The sequence below is a fragment of the Phaenicophaeus curvirostris genome, chromosome 21, assembly GCF_032191515.1.
Source record: "Phaenicophaeus curvirostris isolate KB17595 chromosome 21, BPBGC_Pcur_1.0, whole genome shotgun sequence".
In the NCBI taxonomy this organism is placed as follows: Eukaryota; Metazoa; Chordata; class Aves; order Cuculiformes; family Cuculidae; genus Phaenicophaeus; species Phaenicophaeus curvirostris.
This window is the reverse complement of record NC_091412.1, coordinates 11,160,548-11,183,194: the sequence shown is the minus strand read 5'-3', so window position 1 is coordinate 11,183,194 and position 22,647 is coordinate 11,160,548. Positions and strand designations below refer to the sequence as shown.

General features: G+C 55.2%; 1 protein-coding gene across 2 annotated transcripts in view; it reads right to left on the bottom strand.

Annotated features, from left to right (window-relative positions):
* ATP2A3 (ATPase sarcoplasmic/endoplasmic reticulum Ca2+ transporting 3) overlaps positions 1-22,647 on the bottom strand; it is a 44,020-nt gene that overhangs the window by 8,803 nt on the left and 12,570 nt on the right. For both annotated transcript variants that reach the window (XM_069874253.1, XM_069874254.1), the window contains exons 2-20: positions 19,380-19,397; positions 19,168-19,250; positions 18,804-18,908; positions 17,968-18,106; positions 15,183-15,263; positions 14,105-14,190; positions 13,394-13,858; positions 8,960-9,048; positions 6,797-6,899; positions 6,435-6,566; positions 5,420-5,545; positions 4,153-4,371; positions 3,336-3,671; positions 3,033-3,253; positions 2,135-2,337; positions 1,947-2,032; positions 1,536-1,669; positions 745-862; positions 183-300 (exon numbers count right to left, since the gene is read on the bottom strand). In XM_069874253.1, the coding sequence (XP_069730354.1) occupies positions 183-300; positions 745-862; positions 1,536-1,669; positions 1,947-2,032; positions 2,135-2,337; positions 3,033-3,253; positions 3,336-3,671; positions 4,153-4,371; positions 5,420-5,545; positions 6,435-6,566; positions 6,797-6,899; positions 8,960-9,048; positions 13,394-13,858; positions 14,105-14,190; positions 15,183-15,263; positions 17,968-18,106; positions 18,804-18,908; positions 19,168-19,250; positions 19,380-19,397 (2,862 nt within the window). The remainder of the gene's footprint in view (positions 1-182; positions 301-744; positions 863-1,535; positions 1,670-1,946; positions 2,033-2,134; positions 2,338-3,032; positions 3,254-3,335; positions 3,672-4,152; positions 4,372-5,419; positions 5,546-6,434; positions 6,567-6,796; positions 6,900-8,959; positions 9,049-13,393; positions 13,859-14,104; positions 14,191-15,182; positions 15,264-17,967; positions 18,107-18,803; positions 18,909-19,167; positions 19,251-19,379; positions 19,398-22,647) is intronic.

The window sequence follows — 22,647 nt, the reverse complement described above, 5'->3', positions numbered from 1 at the left end:
CCGCTCCCAGGAATGAAGGGGGAAGGAGAAAAAGCCCCTTTTCACAGCAAAGGTGGATGAACATGCAGGTGCAAACACCATGAGAGTGGAGAAGGTGAGTGAAGCATCCATGAAGCCACCACAAACCCCAAGCAAAGCATCTCGGAGCAAACATAACCCAGCGTGGTGCAGATCATGCTCACCATCCAGGTGGTTGCGGGAAAGGTACTTGAGTCCTTCATCCAGTAGGATAACGGGCAGGGAGATTTTCATCACAACCACCCACTGCGGCCAGCTCAGGGGCGTCACCTGGAAGATGAGCTGTGAGGAGGAAAGGGTTGGACACGTCAGTAGGGAAGAAGATGGGACTTTTTTGTTTGTTTTAAAGGTCAGTCACAGGCTGAGAAAGGGTCATCCCAGATACAAGGAGGGGGGATCCAGACAGCCCAAGGAACAGGATTCCTTCCAGGTCTGTCATGATCCCAAGGTAGCCAAGATCAGCCAAAACCCATGTTCTTCATTTCTTCTATAGGTGAGGCAAGTAAGTCACAAGCTAGGACTGCATGGGCTCACCATCGCTTAGCAGGGGACAAAGCCTCCTGGGCACAGTGACTTGCTTCATCTTAAAACATCCTCAGGCACCAACTAAGGCATCACCAGCACTGGACTGCAAAGGGAGGTGACGCCTCCAAAAGAAGCTGAGATATCCATACCCCTTTGTGTTCTGACTTAGGTAAAGGCTCACAGGTGGCGCAGGGTACTCACTGGCATGGGCTTGACGTAGAGGATGAGGAAGTGCAGTGCCATGGACATGATGATGGCCCCCAGCAGCCAGATGTTGAGCCACGGTGGCATCCGCAGCAGCGACTGGTTCTCAGAGACACTGTGAATGTGAGGGGACAGCGTTAGCCCCAGTAACCTCCTGCTCCCCACACCTGTCCAAGCGGAGGGTCCCCACTCCTCTCCAAGGCTGCTCGCTATAGCCCCTCCCCTACAGACTGTTCAGCTTCAGGCTTTGCTGCAATTTGGATCTGGAAACACATCCCAGTGCAACCAGCTACACGTGGATTTGGAGCAGTCGTTGACTGGACCGAACTGCTAAAGGATGGAGATCCCACCCTTCCTCCACCACACACTGGCTTGGAGGAACTTATGTACAGTGAGCCCTGTGGCCCCCTGTGAGAACACTCCAAAGGGCTCTGCTGAGTCAAAGCACAAGAGGAAACGACCTCAGGTTGCACCAGCGCAGGGTTAGATTGGGTACCAGGAAAAATTTCTTAACTGACAGAGTGGTGAAGCCCTGGCAGAGGCTGTCCAGGGCAGCTAGGGAGTCTCCATCCCTTGAGGGGTTCAAAAAACATGTAGACTTGGCACTTCATGACATGGTTTAGTAGGCACGGTGGGGTTGGGCTGGTGATTGGAGTGAATGGAGAGGTCTTTTCCAATCTTAATGATGCTCTGGTTCTAAAGCCCTCAGTCCACCAATGGATGCTCAAAGAGACCCTGCACAAAACTGGTCAAGGGTAGAGCACAGAGCAGCCCTGCAGGCACGTTACCTGTTCAGAGCATTGCACATTTCAATTGTCACCAGTACGGACAGAGCCATCGTGGTCGGGTAACGGGACTCAAAGATCTCACAGTCAATTCCTTCAAAGATGGGGTTGTCCTCAGTGCACCTCATGAAGTTCCTCTGTCGGCACAGCAAACCGCTGGTAAATACAGGGTAGAGCAGCAGTGTGGGAAAGGCAGGAAAGAGGAGGAAGAGGTCGACTGCTTGGGGTACATGGTGAACCATGATTGCTAGGGTGGCTGTTAAACATCTCAAGGTTCAGAGCAACCAATTCAACTATCTCAAGTGAGGTTATCTACAATAACCACAGAAGAAAGGCAGAGGGAAGACCCCAGCTCCTGACTCCATGCCCTCACCCACCTGCTCAACACACTGGCCTCCTCCCCTCCTGACTCACCAGCTGATGGAAGGAGACCTGCGGTCCCTCGGCGTCGTACAAGAACCACCAGGTCGCTGCACCCACCGTGGCCAGGCCCACGTACACTGTGGCCAAGAGAGACACCCTTACCCCCAGCACAGGACCCCAGCCCCACGGCGCCCCACGCTCACCCTCGTACCCACCCTCCGGTGCCCACGAGGGCTCACCTCCAATGGCCAGGTAGCGGAAGAAGAGCCACCCGCTGATGAGCGGCTCCTTGGGGTTGCGGGGCAGCTTGTCCATGATGTCCAGGTCAGGGGGGTTGAAGCCCAGCGCCGTGGCCGGCAGCCCGTCCGTCACCAAGTTCACCCACAGCAGCTGCACCGGGATGAGGGCCTCGGGCAAGCCCAGGATGGCTGTCAGGAAGATGCTGTGGGGAAAAGCCCAGAGATGCCACATTAGGTGAGCTCCAGGGCAGCTCGAGAAAGCGTCTGTGTCCTACAAGGGAAAAGCGAGCAGGGACCCTGGATCCAAACCCCTCAAAGCGAATTCACCCAAAGTCCTGCAGATGAACCTGTGGCTTCTGAGTCAGGAACCTGAAGTTCAGGACTGAATTTTGGTTCCTGTTGCCACTAAAAGTTGCTTTGCAGTCGAAATCCAGCCTCTGACATCCATCCCAGCACAAACATCCCCGCTGAACTGCAAGGGCAAAGGATGCTGAAGGGCCCCAAGGCCCATGTTGCTGAGCACAGCACTAACTGACCAGGACAGACAGGCAGGGGACAGCGATTGCTGCGCGGGACCTGATGCAAAGTGCATCGGTGCAACCTAGTGACAACAGGCTGTGCACAAACATCTGCATCCCTCTGAGATGCTACCACAGGTTTAAATAGGCAATGCATTAACAAGAGAGCTCCAGGGGAGTGGCACGGTTAGAAAACCACAACAGAAAAATCCCCCTGTCCTTGTGAGAGAATAGAAAGCTGCTCAGTTTGGTACCCAGGGTTACAATTTTGGGCCCCACATGCTGCCAGGGGTAAGGGACGCAAGCAGGTCATCTGCCCCAGAGGAGGCATCCCCACCACTGCTCCCCACAACTTGGTGCCCAGTGCAGGGGGCTCTCACCAAACAACCTCCCCGACGTTGGAGGAGATGAGATAGCGGATGAACTGCTTCATGTTGTTGTAGATGGCCCTGCCCTCCTCGACGGCCGACACGATGGTGGAGAAGTTGTCGTCGGAGAGCACCATCTCCGCGGCTGACTTGGCGACGGCCGTGCCCGACCCCATAGCGATGCCGATCTCTGCTTTCTTCAGGGCTGGGGCATCGTTGACACCGTCACCCGTCTGTGTGAAGCCGTGATTAAGGGAGCGCAAGGGATCGGGCCGTGTGGAGAGGAGGGTGGCGGGGCATCCCCGGGGCACTCACCATGGCGGTGATCTCGTGGAAGGACTGGAGGTACTCGACGATGCGGGACTTGTGCGCTGGCTCCACGCGGGCGAAGCATCGGGCGTCACGGCACGCCTGGCGCTGTGCCTCGGGGGGCAGCTCGTCAAACTCCCGGCCCGTGTAGGCTTTGCCAGCCACATCCTCGCTCTCGGAGAAGATGCCGATCCTGCGGCAGATGGCCACCGCTGTGCCCTTGTTGTCGCCGGTGATCATGATGACGCGGATGCCAGCCTTGCGGCACATCTCGATGGAGGAGGTGACCTCCTTGCGGGGAGGGTCCAGCATCCCCACGCAGCCCACGAAGGTCAGGTTTGTCTGGGAGGGGGACAGCCCCAGAGTCACGTTAACCCCAGGGATGCAGCTGCTTCCCTCCCTGCTGTGACACCACCCGGGGGCTCAGGGAATTCCCCTGGGGGAAGACTTTCCAGAGGTTTCCTACCAACAGCCCCAGGGATGCATCCTGTAGCTCCAGTGCAATGGGGATGCTCCCATCTGCTCTGACGCCATTCACCCCTTTTCGCTTCACTCCCCTCCTCCCTGTCCCTCTCGGTGGTCCCCAGACCCGTCTCAGCAGCCACCCCACAGGGGTAGATGGTCAGTGGGATGGGGCTGTTGGGCTCAGGACCAGCCCCGCTGCATGCAGCTCTGCCCCAGCGTTTGCAAAGGAGCTGAGCCATTGCCCTACCCAGGGGCTGCAGAGAAAATGGAGAGAAAATACTGCTGGGGCAGCTCAAAGTGGATGGGAAAACTTCAGGGATAAGCTAAAAATCTCCTGGAGAAAGCCCCGATGCCATACCTCGTAGTGGATGAAGGCGGCGGAGTCGTGCAGCTGCATGGTGTCCCTGCGGCCGGGCGCGTCGTGGGTGGCCAGGGCCAGGCAGCGCAGTGTGTCGATGCCCATGCCCCAGTCCCGGATCCTGCCCAGGATCTTCTCCCGCACCGGGGCCGTCAGCGGGACCTTGGCAGTGCCCACACGGACGTGGGTGCAGCGCTCGATCACGCTTTCCGGGGCGCCCTGGGGAGGAGCGGAGGGCTTAGGGGCTGCAAGGAACCAGAAGGATAAGCACCTCTTGCCAGCATCGAAGGATGAGCCGGAGGGAGGGAAGTTACCAACTCTGGGTGAAGGAGAAGCAAAGCTGCCCAAAACTCCAGGAAACCCACACCAGCAGGGCAGCTCAGCGCGCTAGATGGCAGCCTCCGATCGACCACAGCCGGGAAGGATGAACCCGTGCCAGGTCACCAGGCAGCAGCATCTGCGCTGCGGGGAATCCATCCAGCTCCTGCAAAACCCACCCCACTGCCTGAGGTTCTCCTGCACCACTGATCCTCCCTCAGACCTGCAGGGGACGAGGGCTGGAAATCACAGCTGAATAAATGTGCTGCCTGCAGGATGCTCAGTGGCTGCTTGTGATGCTTTTGTGATTGAGGGAAACACGTCTGGTAGCATCGCAGCATCCCAGCCCGTCCCTTCTGACCTTACACAGGACCATCCGGCATTGCTGTTGGGTAGAAAATCTGCAATCCTTCTATGGCTCCTCTTAGAAAAGCTCCCTCAGGACTAGCAGGACCACAGATGTGGTGGCCCTGGAGGGACCCAACCTGACCTGGGGGACAGAGTTCACCCACCCAGATCTCCCAGTGGGAACAACAATATACAAACCTCAGAGTCAGCAGGGGGAAATTCCTGCTGCCACTCTTCGCTTGGGAAGAAAACGTCCTTTAAAACGCTGTTTTATTTCTGGTTACAGTGGAAAGCTAGACATCACCCTTTGGGCATTACTGGTGTCTGGAGGGTCCCAGCCTTTAATAAAGGCGAGTGCCTGAGTTTTGCAGAGGGCAGCTCTCCCCTGGCCCCAGCACCAGCACACTCAGTGCCTTTTCCTCACTCTCAATCATTTTATTTCCTCTTTTTCCTACTAGTATGCAGACTCCTGGACCCCAGGACAGCAAGGGGAGGAGGCAAACCACAAAGGGTCCCTGCCTGCTGCGGGAAGGGCCAAATCCTGCTGGGACGTGCCAGGGGAAGGAGGGTCCCGCAGGGGGCTGGGGGCCTTCTCTCCTACCTTGACAAACATCTTGCTGCCAGCAGAGTTGTGGCCAGGGCCAGTGGGCGTGCAGTACACCGACATGGACTTGCGGTCACGGGAGAACTCCAGGGTGCACTCCTTCCGCATCAGCTGCTTGATCACCTGCAGAGACAGCGGGGCTGAGCCACGACGTGCCAGGGACATGATTCTGTGCCAGGGACGCAGGACCCGGTGCTCTCCACCTGGGCTCACAACGCTGCCGAACCAGCACAGCACTGGTGATGGGAGCAGAAAGGAACCCATAGGAGCCAGGAAGGATGGGACAGTGCAAGGAGCTTTTCCTGTGCTATTTTTTTGGAGAATTTTAACCCCTCAGCTCCCCCATTGCTGCCCAAGCCCATGGCACACTTCTGCCTACGGGCTGTGCTAGACCTTTATTTTATTGATGCTGCACAGGATGCCAAACAGCCACTGCAGCCTCTTTGACAGAGAGATGGGAGAGAATTTCCCTGCATTGGGATCCAGCCGCACCGCAGGAAGGGGAATTGTATCCCATTGATTGCAGTCGAGGGGCTTGCCCTGATCCTGCACCCACAGGGGGAGTGGGAGCACCAGCATCTCCTGAGGCCGGATTGATTCACATCAAATTAAGCACCTCCACAGCTGAGACTAATCAGTCTAATTTCAGGACATGCTAATTACCCTGGAGGCTGCCAGCAAGGCAGTAACATTCATTCACTCGAATGGTACCAGCAGGTTTGCAGGGTGAGGACAGAGCAGGTGCCTAGATGAGCAGGGATTGGGCTGAGTTTGAACCTCAGGGATCACCTGCTCTGAAGCTCCGTTCAGACCCAGGTTAATCCCCACGGCCCAGCATCAGCCCCCCCAGGCCACTGCGCGATCTGCTCTGAAAACAGCTCAGCCTCCTGCAAGCCAGGAAATTGCACCCTTGTCCCTTAGATCGCTGCAAGTGGTTGTTGCTCAAGTAACAGTCGTCCCAAAGCCCTTCTCTCCCCGCCATCCCCGAGCTCGCAGTGGGCTCCCCACTCACCGAGTTGCAGGCGTTGGCTCGCTCCACCTTGGAGAGTTTGCTGGTGTCCGTGTTGAAGACATTCATCTTCTCCACTAGGCACGTCAGGGCTGTTTCAGTAGCTTCCCCTACCTTCTCGTAGACTTTTTTGGACTAGAGGGTGGAAAAGAAGCAAAGCTCAAGCTTTAGAGCACGTCCTCTACCTCCTGCTCCAACCAAGGATGCTGCACCTCTGCGTCATCCCAGCGCTCCCCGAGCATCACCTTGGGATGGGTGGAAGCCAGGGCAGGGGATCCCAAGGGGCAAAACTTCCGCTGCAAACGGACTCGGCAGCAAATAGAAGAGCATGGCAGGCGCCCGCCCTCCACCCAGCGTCCCCGTACCTCGTTGTAGTCCAGCGAGGAGTCGTTGCAGAGGGCACAGATGGTGGCCAGCTCCACCAGCCCGTCGTACTGCCCGCACTGCACCGGCTGCTCGTCCTTCAGGCTGTGGGGAGAAAACAACCCCAGCTGACACATTCAAACAGTGCACAGCTTCTCCCAAACATCCCTTGTAAGATTTTCTGAAAAGAGGGAGAAAGAGCCCAGTTAAAGCCTGAGGCTTGGCAATGAATGCCTGAGTTCACATTCTGTGCTTGACTAAACGGGGCAGGACCAGTTGCAACTAAAATATCAGAGGAGGCAAAGAACCTCTGGAAACGGCCCAGAATAAAGGGGCTACAGAGGAGCTCAGAAGAGCATTGGACCTGAAAGCAGGGGCTGTCAAAAGGCTGCTGCTGGTGATGAGGGACAGAAAAAGGGGCAAAGAAATTCAGGTTAATGTTCACTACCCCAGGGGATTCCAGTTGCCAGGGATCCAGAGGAGCTGTAGGACGGGTAGCAAGTCCTCTCTCCTCCCGGTGATGCTGCTTTGTGCTCCAGCAAGCCAGACGGCACCCAAGGGAGCACTTAAGAGCAGCAGACAAATTTAACAACTGCATTGCTGTGGCTGTTCCTAGGCAAGCAGCAAACTGTGGCCTTTGCTTCCTAAATAGCAGCTCTTTGCTAGGTAAAGGAGCACAAACATCACTGAGGAGCAGCCTTGAACGCTCCAGTCAAGCTGGAGCTGCTTCTTGCCCAGTGGCAGAAACGGCAGCGGTGGTTTTCAAGGGACATAAAAAATGATCCCGTTTCCAGGAGAGGTAACTGCAGGTTAGGGCTGTGTAAACCCAGCCTGTCATCTGCCGGCTGGAAAAATAATTTGTCAGGCATTTATTAGGATCAGTTTATTCCACTGCTGGTTCCCCGATGGAAAGAACATTTTGGAGCCCTTGTTACAGTTCAGGAGCGGAAAACAGGGAGCGGCCAAGAAAATCTGAAGAATCTGTTTGCTGAGGAAGAAGCCGCCGCGCTGGGCTGAGGAGAAACCCTGCGTCCTGCCCAGGGGAGGCTCCCAGCCCCGCACGGGAGAGGGAGCCCGCGGGCATTCTGGGCTGGGGTTTGAAGGTTTGGGAAGGTGGAAGGACCAGGGTTGGCTTTTGCAGCGTGTGATCCCCTGGAGAGAGCTGGGAAGGGATGGATGGGACACATCCCATTGTTAGCTGTGCCTGCATGGAGCCGCGTGCGACCTGTGTGCTGGAAAGACGTCAGCAAAGGTGCTGCTGGGATGGGAGCAAACCCAAGGTCAAGCACATAATAGCCCCTATGCCAAGGGCAGGGTAAAGCAAAACAAGCATTTCAGTCCCACCAGCTCCAGAGGAACAGAGGGATTCTCTCTGTGACACCTAAGTGAGGCCTCGCATCCCCCTCAAGATGCAAAGGTGAGCACGGGGCTGGAGCCAAACTCACAAGCAATCAGAATTGCTGCAGATCAACACGGAGTAGTCCTGGAGAAGAGGGGACGCTGCAGCTTCAGAGGTTGGCAGACACAAGTCCGACCCCTCAGTCTGCCTCATTTAATTGAAATGCACTGATTGACACCAGCTCATGACCTGGTTCACTTTTTAATGGAGATTCCTAGCCGAGGATCAAATTGGGTCTATAAATACTCATGAAATTAAGTGTGAGGCTAGGATGAATTACAGCTGCTCCACAGACGAGCAGAAGGAGCCGCAGTGCAGAATGCGCCTGGGATCACAAAGCAAAGGGGAGCAGAGACAGCTTCAACCACGGGCTCAGCTTCCCATCTTCCTCCTTCCCAGACTTTAGCTGACAAAGGGAGAGGTGAGCGCACAGGAGAATCTTTGCTGGGCTGGGGGAGGGCAGAGCTGGGGCGCGTGCCCCCCGCATCGAGCGGGAGGTGGCAGTGAGGGAGGGTGCAATGATTTTCCCTGGTTCCCACTGACATCAAAGAGAAGTCACCCAACGCTTGCAAGCCCAGTGTGGCCGAAACCCAGCACCTGGCAGGCGTCTCCATAGGCAGGACTCAGCCCGGCTGCGAACCACACAGAAAACCTCCTGCCCCCAGCTCACTGGGGGAGCCTGGGGTCCCCCCGCCTCGGCCTCAACCCTCCGGCCTCCCCCTGACCGCCCCACGTCACCTCCAAAGCAGAGGGGACCCTCACTCACATCTGTCCCTCGGGGGCGTAGGTGGAGCCGGTGATGGTGAACTCGTGCAGGCTGCACTGGGTGCCCTCCACCTTCTCCATGATGAACATCTGCAAGGGGCAAAGATGGAGACAGAGCATCAGCCAAGGGTTTTTCGGTACAACCTGCATGCCTATAGCCTGGAGACCCTCCAGCCAGCACCGTCCCAGCAACGGTCCCACTGGCACCGGGCTCAGCCCCTGCCCCAGGCACCCACCACTCCAGACCATCCTCGAAGCCTTCTAGTTCCCCCCTGCCTTTTTCATGTTTGCCTCCTCCAGCTCTTTCTTTCCATTGCAGAGGAGCGATGCTGAGCCACTTCCTAAGAAGGTGCCTGTGTTTTTCTTAGAGGAGAGAAGGAGTCCAAGGTTTCCACTCCTGGAAAGCCTCCATCCGTGGGGCAGGATCAGAGCAGCTGCCCCCAGCTCGCCTCGCACATTACTGGGACCACAGCTCAGCTCTGTGGGCAGCTCGGTAACAAAGCCCTGGGGAGCTGTAAGAGTCCCACATGCTCTATTTTTAGTGTTTTCTGCCTTTCAGCCTCCTTCTAGTTTCTCTCTTGCTGCTACAGTGAGACCTCGTCCCCTCCCAGCACAGCCCACCCTTCGGGGCAGCCACCAGCGGAAGCGAGAGCAGCGCCCGACCCCAGCCAAGGCGACAGCTCGGCGACGCTCCTTTCTGCTTATTCGTCATTTACGTCCCACGTTGAAGCCAAAAAGTAACATAATAAATAAATAAAATAAAACTGGTCTGGCAAATGTGCTTCCCTGGCCACGACTGCCTGCAGGGAGCAGCCAGAAGGGAGGATGGCTGCAGAGAAGTGATGCTCTGCTCAGCTCCATGGACCTGCTTGGCAGCTCCAGAAAGCGGGTGCGAGGGCATCTGCCCTCTCCCAGATCTAGTCTCAACTCATCCTTTTCCCCCCTTATTTATTTCCCTCTGTCAGACTGGAGAGGGAAGCAATAGATGCTGGAGAAATAGGGAGGCATCACTCAGCACCAGAGAGGCAACGGCTCCGGGTACCACCCACTTCCCTCCTCTCCGCACTTCCTCCAGCAACAAACAGAGGTTCATTTACTGTTGTTGTTAATTATTGTTAATAATAAAAGGATGCAGCTGCATAGGCTGGTGGGTACAGGAGCTCCCCACGCAGCCTGGTATCCCCAGGCGTCAGGCGAAGCCAAGCAGCCGAGGTCAAGCTTTAGGGCAAGAAACCTCACTGGGTTTTCTCACCTCGGTTTGGACAAATTAAAGCAGGCGGTTTAAAGTGCGTCTCTCCTACGTAAACACTTCTGAGCCCAAGAGAACCTTCCCACAGCCTCACAGCTACGTGCAGATCCCACATCTGCTGGGCTGGTGCCCTCAGCTCCTTTCCCAGAGCCCATCCTGGGGGCCTCGGCATCCCTAAAGGGTTTGGAAGAAAAATACAAGCCAAAGGCTTGCAGAAGAGATGTCCCAGGCCATGAGTTAAGGCACCTCTGGCAGGTCGTGCAAACACGAATGCACAGAGGACCCAAAGCACACCCCATCTCCTCCAGCGACTGAATCCCCCAGAGCTGATGGGCTCCAGGAGCAGAGACAAAGCGTTGCACCCAGTTTGAGACACCACCAAGAGGGACCTTCAAAGGCCAAGCATCCTTCATCTTTTTTTTAGTCATCCAATGCCATCGGCCTTCCAAAGAGCCCAAATCACCCGGTCTCTTCACAAAAATGGACTCGCGTGCTCAGAAACACGGACCAGACTCTTATTTCTTGACAAATCTGAAAGCATCCACCCCAACCACCAGTGGCTTTGCCTGATAAGGGCTTGTTTGTTTTCAAACACAGCTACAAAACAATTGCTACTTTCACAATAGCAACTTTCTTCTTAAAAAAGGAAAAGAGAAAAAAAAAATAATAATCACGCCAGGCCCTTTATTTTCCATGCCTGTTTAGAAAGGGTGCTACGTAACCCACAGCAACCAGGGTTACATCAGATTTCCTGCTCGCTCCCAGCCTGTGCGCCTGGCAGAGCGAGGGGGCAGCGGGGCAGCACAAAGGTGTTTGCAGGGGTTTTGGGGCAGAGTTTCAGCAGGCTGGAAAGGGGGCAGGTTGGCAGGCAGTGGAAACGGTCCAGAAGGAATCACGGGGTCTTCATCCAGAAAGAGGAGAAGTAAAGATTCCATCCCAAAAATCATAAAAAGAGCAATAGAAAGAGGTGGCAGGGCTGCACGCCACAGCTCGCTGGGTGGTTTGGGGAGCCTGCCGAAGAGAGGCAGAATCATAGAACGGGTTGGGTTGGAAGGGACCTCAAAGCCCACTCAGTCTCACCCCATCAAGGTGCTCAAGCCCCATCCAACCTGGCCTTGAACACCTCCAGGGATGGGGCAACCACAGCTTCCCTTGGGCAACCTGTTCCAGGGCCTCACTACCCTAACAAGAACAACATTTCTGCCTAAGATCTCATCTCAATCTCCCCTCTTGCAGCTCTAAACCTTCCCCCCGTCCTATCTCCACACTCCCTGATCAAGAAAACAGACTCAGTGTTTCAAGAGTCACTTTACAGCTCTACAGCCCCGACGATGCCCTGCGGGCAGCAGCTGTGCTCACCCCAATCAAATGCGCGTGTGTGTTAATTAAAATGCATTCAATTAATACATTTTTCCAGGTTATTGATAGGCTTTCACGTTTTTTCCACCCCCCACAGCTGAGCCAGCCGCTTAGCGCAGGAGGCACCTCCAGGACACGCCAACGGCTGCCCAGCACAAATATTTACCCAGAGCCGCCGGCACCGCCTGCGTCAACACGGGAATCCCTGGCTATTAAACATTAACAGCCCCGTCCGTGTGTCCTGGGGAGAGCCAGGATTCGGCCAAGTGAGTAACAGATATCAGGAAGGGGCTGTGGGAGATGGAAGGGGGAAGACATGGAATTTTGTATTGAATTTGGAGGGGTTTTGGCTAAGTTGCCAAGTTCATTCTGCAAATGATGATCGATACAAGAACCCTCTTGTGTGTCACTACCTCCTTCTGTCCCCCTCCTGCCTTCTGGCTGTCTCAGCATCGCTAATCACACCTTTCCCAACCCCACTGCACCACGGGAGACAAACGGCACTGCTGCCTGAGTTCAAGGAGCAGATCCTCAGGTAGGAAGTGGTTTGGGGAAGGCTCAGTCACCCCCTGCCTCTCCTTCTGCAGAGCTAAAGAGACTCCAAACTCCGGGGCTGCATTTTACTCTCCTCCCGACATCCCTCGGGCAGAAAATGGGTTTGTGGGAACCTCTTTGTGCGAGATGTGGGCAGCGTGGCCACTGCCCCGTTCCAGACGCATCTCATTTAAAATCATTTACGGGGCAGAAATACCAGATGTTTCCAGTCATATGCAGTCTGTGCTGAGCAAACCAGTGGCCAAAGCCCGCGGTCAGCTTGTAGCACAGTCACGGCTTCCCACCACGCTACCCAAGTGTCAGTGAGGAGGGATGGTGGCCAGGTCCGTTTTTCCCCACAGCAACACATTTTCCGAGGTTCTCCTATAAAACCGACACGCCAAGGCCATCAAAAAAAAAGCTTTCCTGAGACTTGAGAATTAACGGGGAAACTGAGAAGTATTCAGAAGGTCCAGGCTTTCCAAACAAGTCACCTCCCCACACGGCTGGACAAGCGGCAGCAAAGCTCTCTGGTAGACCAGGAGCCTTCGAACCCTTCGCCAAACCGTCCCAGGGCTCCCTCCATCAAAAGGGCTTTTTGGTCCGAGCCCAGCTGCACGCAGCTGTGGATGGCAGAGCTTCTGCCAGGCGAGGACGGGTAACCCACGCACTGCTGAACCAGGTCACACACATCTTCTCTTAACTCCTGGATTGCTGCATGAGCTCAACCTACACGTTGCACTGACCATCCAAGTTTTCCCTACTGGGTCCAGGCTTTGTAATCTTGCATGGGCTGGGATTTCTCACTGGTTTGGTTAAAACTAGGGGGAAAACGAGCAAGAGAGCAGAGGAAGCCGACTGAATTGGTGTCTCCAGGAGCTCTGTCTCGACACCAGAGCCCAGCATGAAGAAATGCCCTGTAGACCTGAGGTAGGTCTGCAACACGGCACATCCAAGGGGCTGTGCTTATAAAAGTGAGTTTTCTATTCACAACCACACCAAGAGAAACTATGAACTTCCTCGTTCCTGGTAGGGCAGAGAGGAAGCTCAGGACTTCCTACAAACCATAAAATGTTGTGTCAGAAGGGACCTCAAAGCCCATCCAGTTTGAGCCCCCTGCCACGGTCAGGGACACCTCACTCTGGATCAGGGGCTCCAAGCCCCATCCAGTCTGGCCTTGAACACCTCCAGGGATGGAGCCATCACCCTCACAGGAAAACATTTCTCCCTAAGATCTCATCTCAATCTCCCCTCTTGCAGCTCCAAACCCTTCCCCCTCGCCCCAGCACTCACCCTGCAGACCGACATCTGGTTGGTGGTGAGGGTGCCGGTCTTGTCGGAGCAGATGACCGAGGTGCAGCCCAGGGTCTCCACCGAGGGCAGGCTCCGGACAATCGCATTTTTCTTGGCCATGCGGCGCGTGCCCAGCGCCAGGCAGGTGGTGATGACAGCTGGGAGACCCTCGGGGATGGCGGCCACCGCCAGTGCCACTGAAATCTTGAAATAGTAGATGGCCCCTCGAAACCAAGAGCCCCCATGGACAGGGTCGCTGAAGTGGCTGATGTTGATGACCCAGACGGCAATGCACACCAGGAATATCACTTTGGAGAGCTGCTGACTGAACTCGTCCAGCTTCTGCTGCAAGGGGGTCTTCTCTGGCTCTGTCTCCACCATCTGGTTGCGGATCTTCCCAATCTCGGTGTACACCCCGGTCGCAATGACAACCCCTACCGCCTTCCCAGCTGCGATGTTGGTGCCCTGGGAAGGAAGAAAGGGGCCACAGTGGGTACGTGGGCCTGAAACCTCTCAGTCCGAGCAGAGAAATGGGACATTTGTGGTGAAAGGAGAACATGAGGTTAAGGGGAAAGAAAATGAGACATCCTGGGATTTTATATAAACCCGCCCTCCCTTTCACTGCTGAGATCTCCAGTGTCCATCATCCTCCTCACTTGGCAGCACTTTGGAAAACCCCAGCAGAGGTGTGGACGGGTGTAAGGGACTTACGGAGAACAACATGTTCTTCTTGTCCTGGTTGACAGCACGGGGATCGGGGACAGGGTCAGCGTGTTTGATCACCGACACGGACTCCCCTGCCAAGACAAGAAGGAGATGAACCACCCGTGTTTCCTCTCCAGCCTCCGCTCGACGCCGCTGAGCCTGCGCCACAACCCCCACGACTTTCTATAGCAGCATTTTGCCACCAAACCATCCAAACATCCATCGAGGGGGTGTCGGAGCCGGACCGAGGCTGACAGCTGAAGATAGGGGCTGCAGAAAAACAACCTGCGTACATCGCTACCTGCCTTGAGCTCACACACAGCTCAGTGAGCTGGGGCCAAACCCACGTGCCAGGGAGCTGCTGGTTTGCAGTTTGCACGGTCAGATGGGGGTTGCAGGGCAGCACAACACAAAAAGCACCTAAAGCTGCTCTGCTGGAGATCTCTATTTGGCCATAGACTTGCCCTTTTGCTGCATCTCCTTTTGCCCTTGGAGAACACAGTTAACACAAAGCCGTGTTTCAAGAAGACTGGGCTCCTTTCCCCGAGTTTCTAACATCTTTTCTGATTGCTTTTACACTCCTGCTGCCATCTCCTAACTCGCTGCATTTACAAAATCACACAAGAGAGCTGAAATCCTGGAACCTCCTTTTGCCATTTGATCATTCACTGCCTTCCCCGACAGAGAGAATTCTTGCAATATTATAGATTGTCAGCTTGAGGGGCTTTCCCAGGGCTTAAAAAACAACTGCAGACATTGTCCCCTCTCCCTGAGGCTGCGAGGCATCATGCACCAGCGGTCACCGTGTGATGGACACACCCGGGGAGCACGAGTAGGGAGCGAGGCCGTTACAAACCCCACCAAGTCACAGAGGAAAGCCACGTGCCTTGTGTTTTGCAGGAGGGATGCGTGATCACCGTGCGCATCTCTCCTGGGTTATGACTCTCGGGTGATGCTGGCACTTCAATCTCACTCTCCCACCCACTTCCCACCCCAGCAACGCGCTTAGCCCAGTCCCACCCCCAAAATCTGGCTCAGGGCAGAGGGAAAGCTTTACCTTCAGCCCCATCACGCCTGCACCCACCTGTGAGGATGGACTGGTCGACCCGCAGGGTGGTGGACCGGATTTCGATGATCCGAATGTCTGCTGGCACCTTGTCACCAACTACAAGGGCAAGAGTAGAGCGTCACAAACAGCGAGCGCCCACATCCCTCCTCCAGCGAGCGGCCAGGAGGGCAGGGATCTTTCCTCTTCTTTTCGGAGTGGAGCCGCTGCAGTCAGAGGTGCAGGGACACGGTCCCCAGAGCAGCAAGCATCACACCCCAGCATGACAATGCCCAGCACCGCCTGCCCCACCACGTCCCTGTCTCTCCTCCTCCCTGCAAAACCCCCACAGCACAAAAAAACCCCAAAATATCTTCATTTTGGAGCAGCCCAAGCTTAACCCTGTTTCAGACTTCCGAGGGTTGACTGGAAGCTGTTAACACTGGAAGACCTTTCATGGCCAAGACAGAAAGCCATGCAGGGGTCTCCTGGCAGGGCGGTTACAGGTGAAGCCCCATCAACTGACCACCACTGATCAACGCCCATCGAGGCACATACGCTTCCTTAAAAAAAAAAAAACATTTAAAGCTGCTTTTCTGGCTGGGTTTCCTCCCCCCGGCTCTTCCTCCTGCTCCCTTATCGGCTGGACGCAACCACGCTCCGGCGCTTCGGAAATATTGAGGCCGAAAGCGCGCTGGCTCGCAGGGCCTTACATCACGTTACACAACGCCGCCGGCCTGGCCGCTAACGAGCGTCTCAAATCCCAGACTTTAACGAGCTCTTCCTCCCGGGGCTCGTAAACCACCACCAACCCCCACAAGCGCAGAAGGAGGGGGGCTGGCACCCCTCCACGGCTCAGCCATTCCTTCCAGCTCCAGATGCGAGGCCTTTTGGACGCGGCGCGCAACATCTGCCGGCTGGCCAGACCTGCTCCGCTCCCCATCGCACCCGGTTCTGAGGCTGGGCTGGGGGAGACAAAGCTCAGGGACCTCTCCAAGTGTTTCCCTTGGACTTGGCAGCTGCTCAAGGAAACCGGAACACCTTAAAGGGGTGGAAAAAGCTCCTCTTTCCCTCTGGGAAAGGCAGGGAGGGTTTGCAAACATTAGCTCAACGTGCAGATGACAAGATCTGCTGCCAGCATCTAGAGCCAGGGCCAAGCCCCAGTGCCATGGGGGTAGCATCACTCAAGGGCAGATGCTGCGATAGCGTCCGCGGAGGCTCACACGGCGCAGGACAGACCCCATACAGACCTGGCAGCTGCTCTCAGCTGGCTGCTAAACAAGCACCGGTCACCCAGGCACTGCGAGTCTCCCCTGTGCCAAAAGCCAAGGGAAAGAGAGGAAAACAGGAGGTGACGCTGCCCGAGCAGAGCAGAGCAGGCAGGCGGCGCAGTGCCTGATGGAGCTCCCTCTGTAATGCCCTGCCAGGGCTCTTTGAGCAAGGCAGAAAGCTGCCACGGCAGCTGAATTCAATCAAAAAGCTGCTGCACCAGGATTCACCTGGATTGCCTCCTTACAAAAGGGCAAAAATGAGCTGGGGTTAAACGCTCGCAAACTTGCAGCTTTCAACCACCGCTTCCCCCTCGTCTGAGGGCAGCAGGTTTCCTGCTCCCTGCTGCCTAATTTATTGCATTTGGAGCTGCAAACAGAAGCTTGTCCCTTCTGCCTGTGCTGTCCCTGCCGTACCCAGGATGCCACCGAGATGTCCACTGCGCGTTCCAAGCCTTTGCTCCTGCTGCACTTCCCAGACAGCTTCCTCACCACTCACTATGACCTCCTGCACCCACAACTCCCTAATGATTTGCAAACCCATCCAGAGGAGAGCTCAGCTCCTTCCCTCCCAGTTGGGATGCTCATTGTGCCATTAAAAAGTCACATTCAGCCACTGACGGGCAGGCAGCTAGCACCTGATTTGGGAAAAGGTGAGAATTTAATTAATTAATAAGTAATTGAATTAAAGGGCAGGTCAGCAGCTGGAGCGCATTGCTGGAGCTGGCTGGGGAGCATGGCCAGCTCGCCCAGCTGAGGACCTGGCTGATGCTCCTCCGCTTGATCCGCCCCGCATGATTTTTATGTTCATCTTCCAGCTGAAGCCCAACTGGAAGACATAAATAACAGCGAGCTGGCTGGGCGCAGGCGGGATTGCAGCATGTTTCCACTCGCAGGGCCACGAGGAGGAATGGAGAGGATTAGTTTTGCGGCTCTGGGGGTTTCAGGCATCATTTAACGAACAAACAAAATGGGATAAATGAAATGCATCCTCTCAAACTCTGGTGGGGCGGGCAGGAGAGCCCCAGGCTTCCTTCACTGGGTGCAACATCCCACCAGAAGGGCTGGGGGGGACAACCTGACCAAGGATGTGAAAGCACCCTGCAGCTGGTCCCCTCTGCCTCTTGCCCTCCCCAGATGACAAAGCCCAGTTGGTAGGGAAGCTCGGCCAGGCAGGCAGCACCAGCCCTTCACCCACACCTCGGCTGGGGGAAAGCTGCTTCCAGAGACAGGGAGCTTTGGCAGAGAATTAAACGTTCTTCCAGAAAACAGGGAAACGCTCCCAAGACACAAAACCCGTGCCAGAAATACACATCCTTTTCTGCTGTTCTCTACCGCCCGACGCTCAGGGTGAAGCCTCCGTGGCCTGAGGAGCCCCAGCTCTCATCCCAATCATTTCACTTCCCTGTATTTGAAAAGAGAAATCAAGGTCTCAAGTGTGCAGACCCGAGGAGACTGGGCAGCCGTGCCTCCCACCATCAGGACCATCACCGAAGCCCCTCTGGCCAGCAGCACCTCCCCATCCCACCCCGTGCCCTGGGGTGATGGCATCCTACCTGCCACTTCCACGATGTCCCCAGGGACGATGTCCCGGGCGCGGATCCGTTGCACCCCACTGCGGTCAGCACGAATCACCTTCCCCATCTCAGGCTCATACTCCTTCAGGGCTTCGATGGCACTCTCGGCGTTTCTCTCCTGCAAGCAACGGAGGAGCAGAGCTGCTGGTGGTGAGGCTGCTCGTGCTAGCAGGCTCCTTCCCCACTCACTGTGAGGACTGGGGCACCCAAACCCCAGCCCCATGCACAGGCAAGCACTGAGTCTCCCTCAGCTGCTCTGAAGTGGTCCCTGCTGGCTTAAATCTCACCAGCTCCTGGACACTGCATGGACCTCTAGGCTTGGTTTTCTCATTCTTGGTTTGGGAAGCAGCATCTCCTACCTAGATGTGTTTTTCCTAATCCAGCAGCTTCACCTCAGATCAAGCTGCAGATAAATATACAGCCTTAAAGTGAATGTATACAAGAAGAGGAGCATCGCTGGGTGAGGAGTTTGCTCATCCCCCAGGAGGGATCAAGAGAGCTGAGGCACAGCAGCCACTGTGGCTTTCTGGTGGACAGGGTGAAAAGCTTCCCTTGGAAAACACATTTGGCCATAACCAAGAGAGAACTTGGATGGCCAAATAAGATCCTAAACCCCAAGAAAGAATGAAGGAACAAGCCAGAAGGCAGCCAACAACTAAGCATCTGCGCTGGTGGCATGGGACAGTGTGGCCAACATGAAAACTGAACCTTTGAGAAATGGGTTTCCAACGGCAAGGAACAACCAGACCTTCAGGTGAAGCATCTCAGCCACGTGCAGCAGAGACCTGGGGCAGGTGGAGGGGGCTGTGACTTACCTGCCACACGCCCACTACAGCGTTGGCGATCAGGATCATGATAATGACAATGGGCTCCACGAATGCTGTCGTGGTCTCCTCTCCTTCTTCAAACCAGGCCAGGATCTAGTTGGCAAGAAAAGAGGACGACCACAATGTGGTTGAAATAACAATAACACTGAGGGCACCACACTGACGGCTCCAGTGGCAATCTCATCTTTTAAGTCCATACAACAATATTGTCACCGTGCCCTAGAAAATCTCTGCACGGCTGCTACATCCCCTTCATCCATCACGTCCCTTCCTCTGCCTCCTTTGCTATCTGGCTGCCACCCAGGTCTGTACGTGCCCTGCAAGGTGCCCACCCCAAGCCTGGGGAACTTACGAAGGACAGAAAAGCTGCCATCAAAAGGATGCGCACGAGGAGATCTTCAAACTGCTCCAGCACCAACTCCCAGAGGGACTTCCCTGGTGGCAAAAACAAAAGCAAGCACAGTCAGTACTCAGTAAAAGCCCAGAAGACAGGTAATCGAGACCATTGAGTCCCCACCCACACCCAAGGCACATTCCCACCCTCTCCTCCAGCCCATGACCTACCTTCTTCTGCAGGGAGCTCTGTGGGGTTCCATCGACAGCCCAAGGAGCACAACAGTAAAAAAAAATCATAAAAATGAAAAGATTAATTAGTGATTTTGGGCCCAGACCAGCAATCCCTTCTCTTCTGCCCAAGCAGTCCATTCAATACCCCAAAATGCAACTTGTTCTGTACATTTTCCAGTCCTGAAAGGGGCTCCAGGAAAGCCGTGGAGGGGCTCTGGACCAGGGCGTGCGGGGACAGGACGAGGAGGAAGAAGAGCTGGAGAAGCCAAAGCTGGAATGATGCCCCTTGGGCTGGTGGCTCAAAGGAATCTCACAGTGTGGCATCAAGGTACCAGCACCGAGGTGACACGCAGAGTACCTGCTGCCTCCATCCTTTGGCAGAGGATGGAACCGGACAGGAAACCCCAACCCCAAACCTCCCAATGGAGAAAAATTCAAGCAGAAACTTCCCAGAGAGCCGTCCCAAAGCCTGCGCTGCCGGCCACCTGCTTCTGTGCCCCACAGGGGATCATCAAACAAGATGCTCCTCCATCTCCTTGTGCTTCTGGGAGGGAATAAGGGACCATCTGAAGTTCAAGAGGAACCAACCCAAGGCAGACCGGCTTGATGCCCCATCGCTGGATCAAAGCTGAGGCATCTCTGAGCCACCCCAGTGCGGAGCCCTGAGTGAGAGCAGGAAGCGAAACCAGCTCGCCTGTTTTCCATCATCTATTTTCATTCAGAGAAATGGAAAAAAAAAAAACCAACCCAAACCCACCTTCACTGCACAAACCAGTGAAAACAAGAAGCCTCAATGTGTTTACGCTTCAAGTGGCACCAGCTCCTCAGTGTTCACAGACACCTGCTACCGGGCTTTTAAACCCTAGATAAGGCTGCTCCGACCCCTGCATCGCAAGGAGCAGACAGACCAGTACCTAACGCCTGTAATTATTCTTATAGCAAAGAAAATATCAACTTGGAGCGGCTTCAACATTTCGAATCACTCTGCAGAGCGTGTCAGAAGGGAAGTCGCTCTTCTCCCTTTTGCAGCCGGCTCCTCTCCACCCCCGGCTTCCTCTCCCCAGCCCCAAGAGCCACCAAAATTAAAAGTAGAAGAGATCTGCTGCTGCTATTTCCATCCCGGCTCCATTTTAAGGGTGCAAACGTGCGAGGTGAGAGGGCTGTGGGCAGTGGGTGCCCCGAGGGAGGCGGCTGGGGCTCCCGCAGGTCTTGTCTCTGCCAGGGTGCCCCATGGTGACTTTCCACCCGGAGCAGCCACCTGAAATGTCACAGTCCTCTCAGTGCTCCTCCTGTACGGTGTTTGCATGAAGAGACGCAGCAATGCCAGTTGCAGAGCAGGGACTTTGCATGAGCTCTTGATTAAAGCAAGAAAATGTGTTTCTGTGAACTCAGGAGGAAACATGCGCAGGGGCCACCAGCCAAAATACCACCGGTGGCAGAGCGACTCCGTGCCATTGCTGTCACCGAACCCCAAACATTAGCAACGCTGCTGCAGGCATCTTCCAGAAAAAAAACCAATTTTGAGCATCCTGAGAACCAAGCAGCTGCCCTGCCATCAGCAAGTCCTTTCTCTACCCTTCACGGGGCAGCTCAGAGCCCATTTTGCACTAAATACCACAAGAAAAAGGGGAGAAAGACCCAGACTCTCCATTACAGCCAGAAGAAACGCAATAACACCACCGAGGGCAGAGGGTGAGGACCATTGCTCCAAGCTCCCCAAAATGAGCTGCCAACTCACACCATAAACTTTCAGCTGCCCGAGAGGAGAGTCCCGGTGTGTCGACCTGCAATTCCTCTGCTCATGCTCTTCTGCATCGCGGCTTTGGAGAGCAGAGCCAACAAAGTAGATACCAAAACAGGCAATGGGTGCCTGGATATCACAGGACCGTTCCCACCAGCAGAAGAGCATGTTCTCCTCCAACAGGCTCTCAAGCCGAGAGCTGCAGGCAGCCCCAACTCCACCGATCAACAGGGCTTTGCCTGGCAGAGCCACAAAACACAGAACCGCTCAGGATTTGCGACTTGCTCCGAGCTTGTCACATCACAGCTTCTTTCCTCGTGTGCCACACAGCGACCGTGGCCTGAGTTTGGCAGCAAAATATCGACACAAGATGCTGAAAGGGCGTGGAGCGAGGCCGGCCACCCCGGGCAGATGTGGGGCTGGCGCTGGGCTATTTTAGCCAGAGGTTCATCTCCAGCTCCTGCCAACTCAAACAGGGCTGGCAGCCCGCAGGCTGGTGCCTGCAACATGGCAGGGCACGGTAATCAGGTGATGAAAAGGTAAATAAACACGGGTGCCACCCATGAGTGAGGCGGCGCGGGCACAGGCTGCCTCCCTTTCTGTCCCCAAGGAGACCCTGCCCCGCTTCCCAGGCCAAAGCAAACAAATTAAACGCAACAGGGTGGTGTTGGGGTCACTTTAAGGAAATGTTTGAGTTTCTCCTGCTGTAACAGGATCAAAAATCGCTGGAGCAGCAGCAGCCCTAAGGCAGCTGGTGTTTATCATTCGTGCATTGAGGTATTGCGCCCCACTCTTCTAGGGAAACTGAGGCACGAGGCAACACTCTACCAGGTCATTGCACGGCAAAGCAAACCCTGGTGCGTGCTCAGACCCAGCAGACAACACACAACAACAAACATCTTGCAGGGGGAACACTGAAATAACTGGCTTTCCCCACCATTTAATAGAATCATAGAATCATCAGGTTGGAAGAGACCCACCGGATCATCAAGTCCAACCATTCCTATCAAACACTAAACCATGTCCCTCAGCACCTCGTCCACCCGTCCCTTAAACATCTCCAGGGAATTTCAGGAGCTTCCCTAGGATAAAATCAGATTTCCCTTACAGGCAACACTTCTGCCACTGAGTGATGTGGCACAGTAACGGCACCACCAGGGATAACGGTGAGCACCACACCTGGGCCAGCTCTCCACCCCAAACCACTTCCCTCAAGCCATACTGCTATATCATAAACTCATATTTTCTTCTTTTTTTTTCCCTTGCCTTTGATTTCTTTTTCCCTAGACAGGGAAGGGGAAATGGATGGGTAAAACAAAGGGCACATCCGATTGCCAGGCTCTGCCAACAGGCAGGAAAATGGCCCAAGAAAGCAGCAAGAAGAGTCAGACAAACCCTAAAATATCCCCAGCTGGGACAGCAGCCACTCTCCCGTGACATAAAGCAGGGACGCCAGCAGAGCTGCTCTGGGATCCTTCCACCGTCCCGCACGACACCGGGCAGAATAAACTGTTATTGTAACTG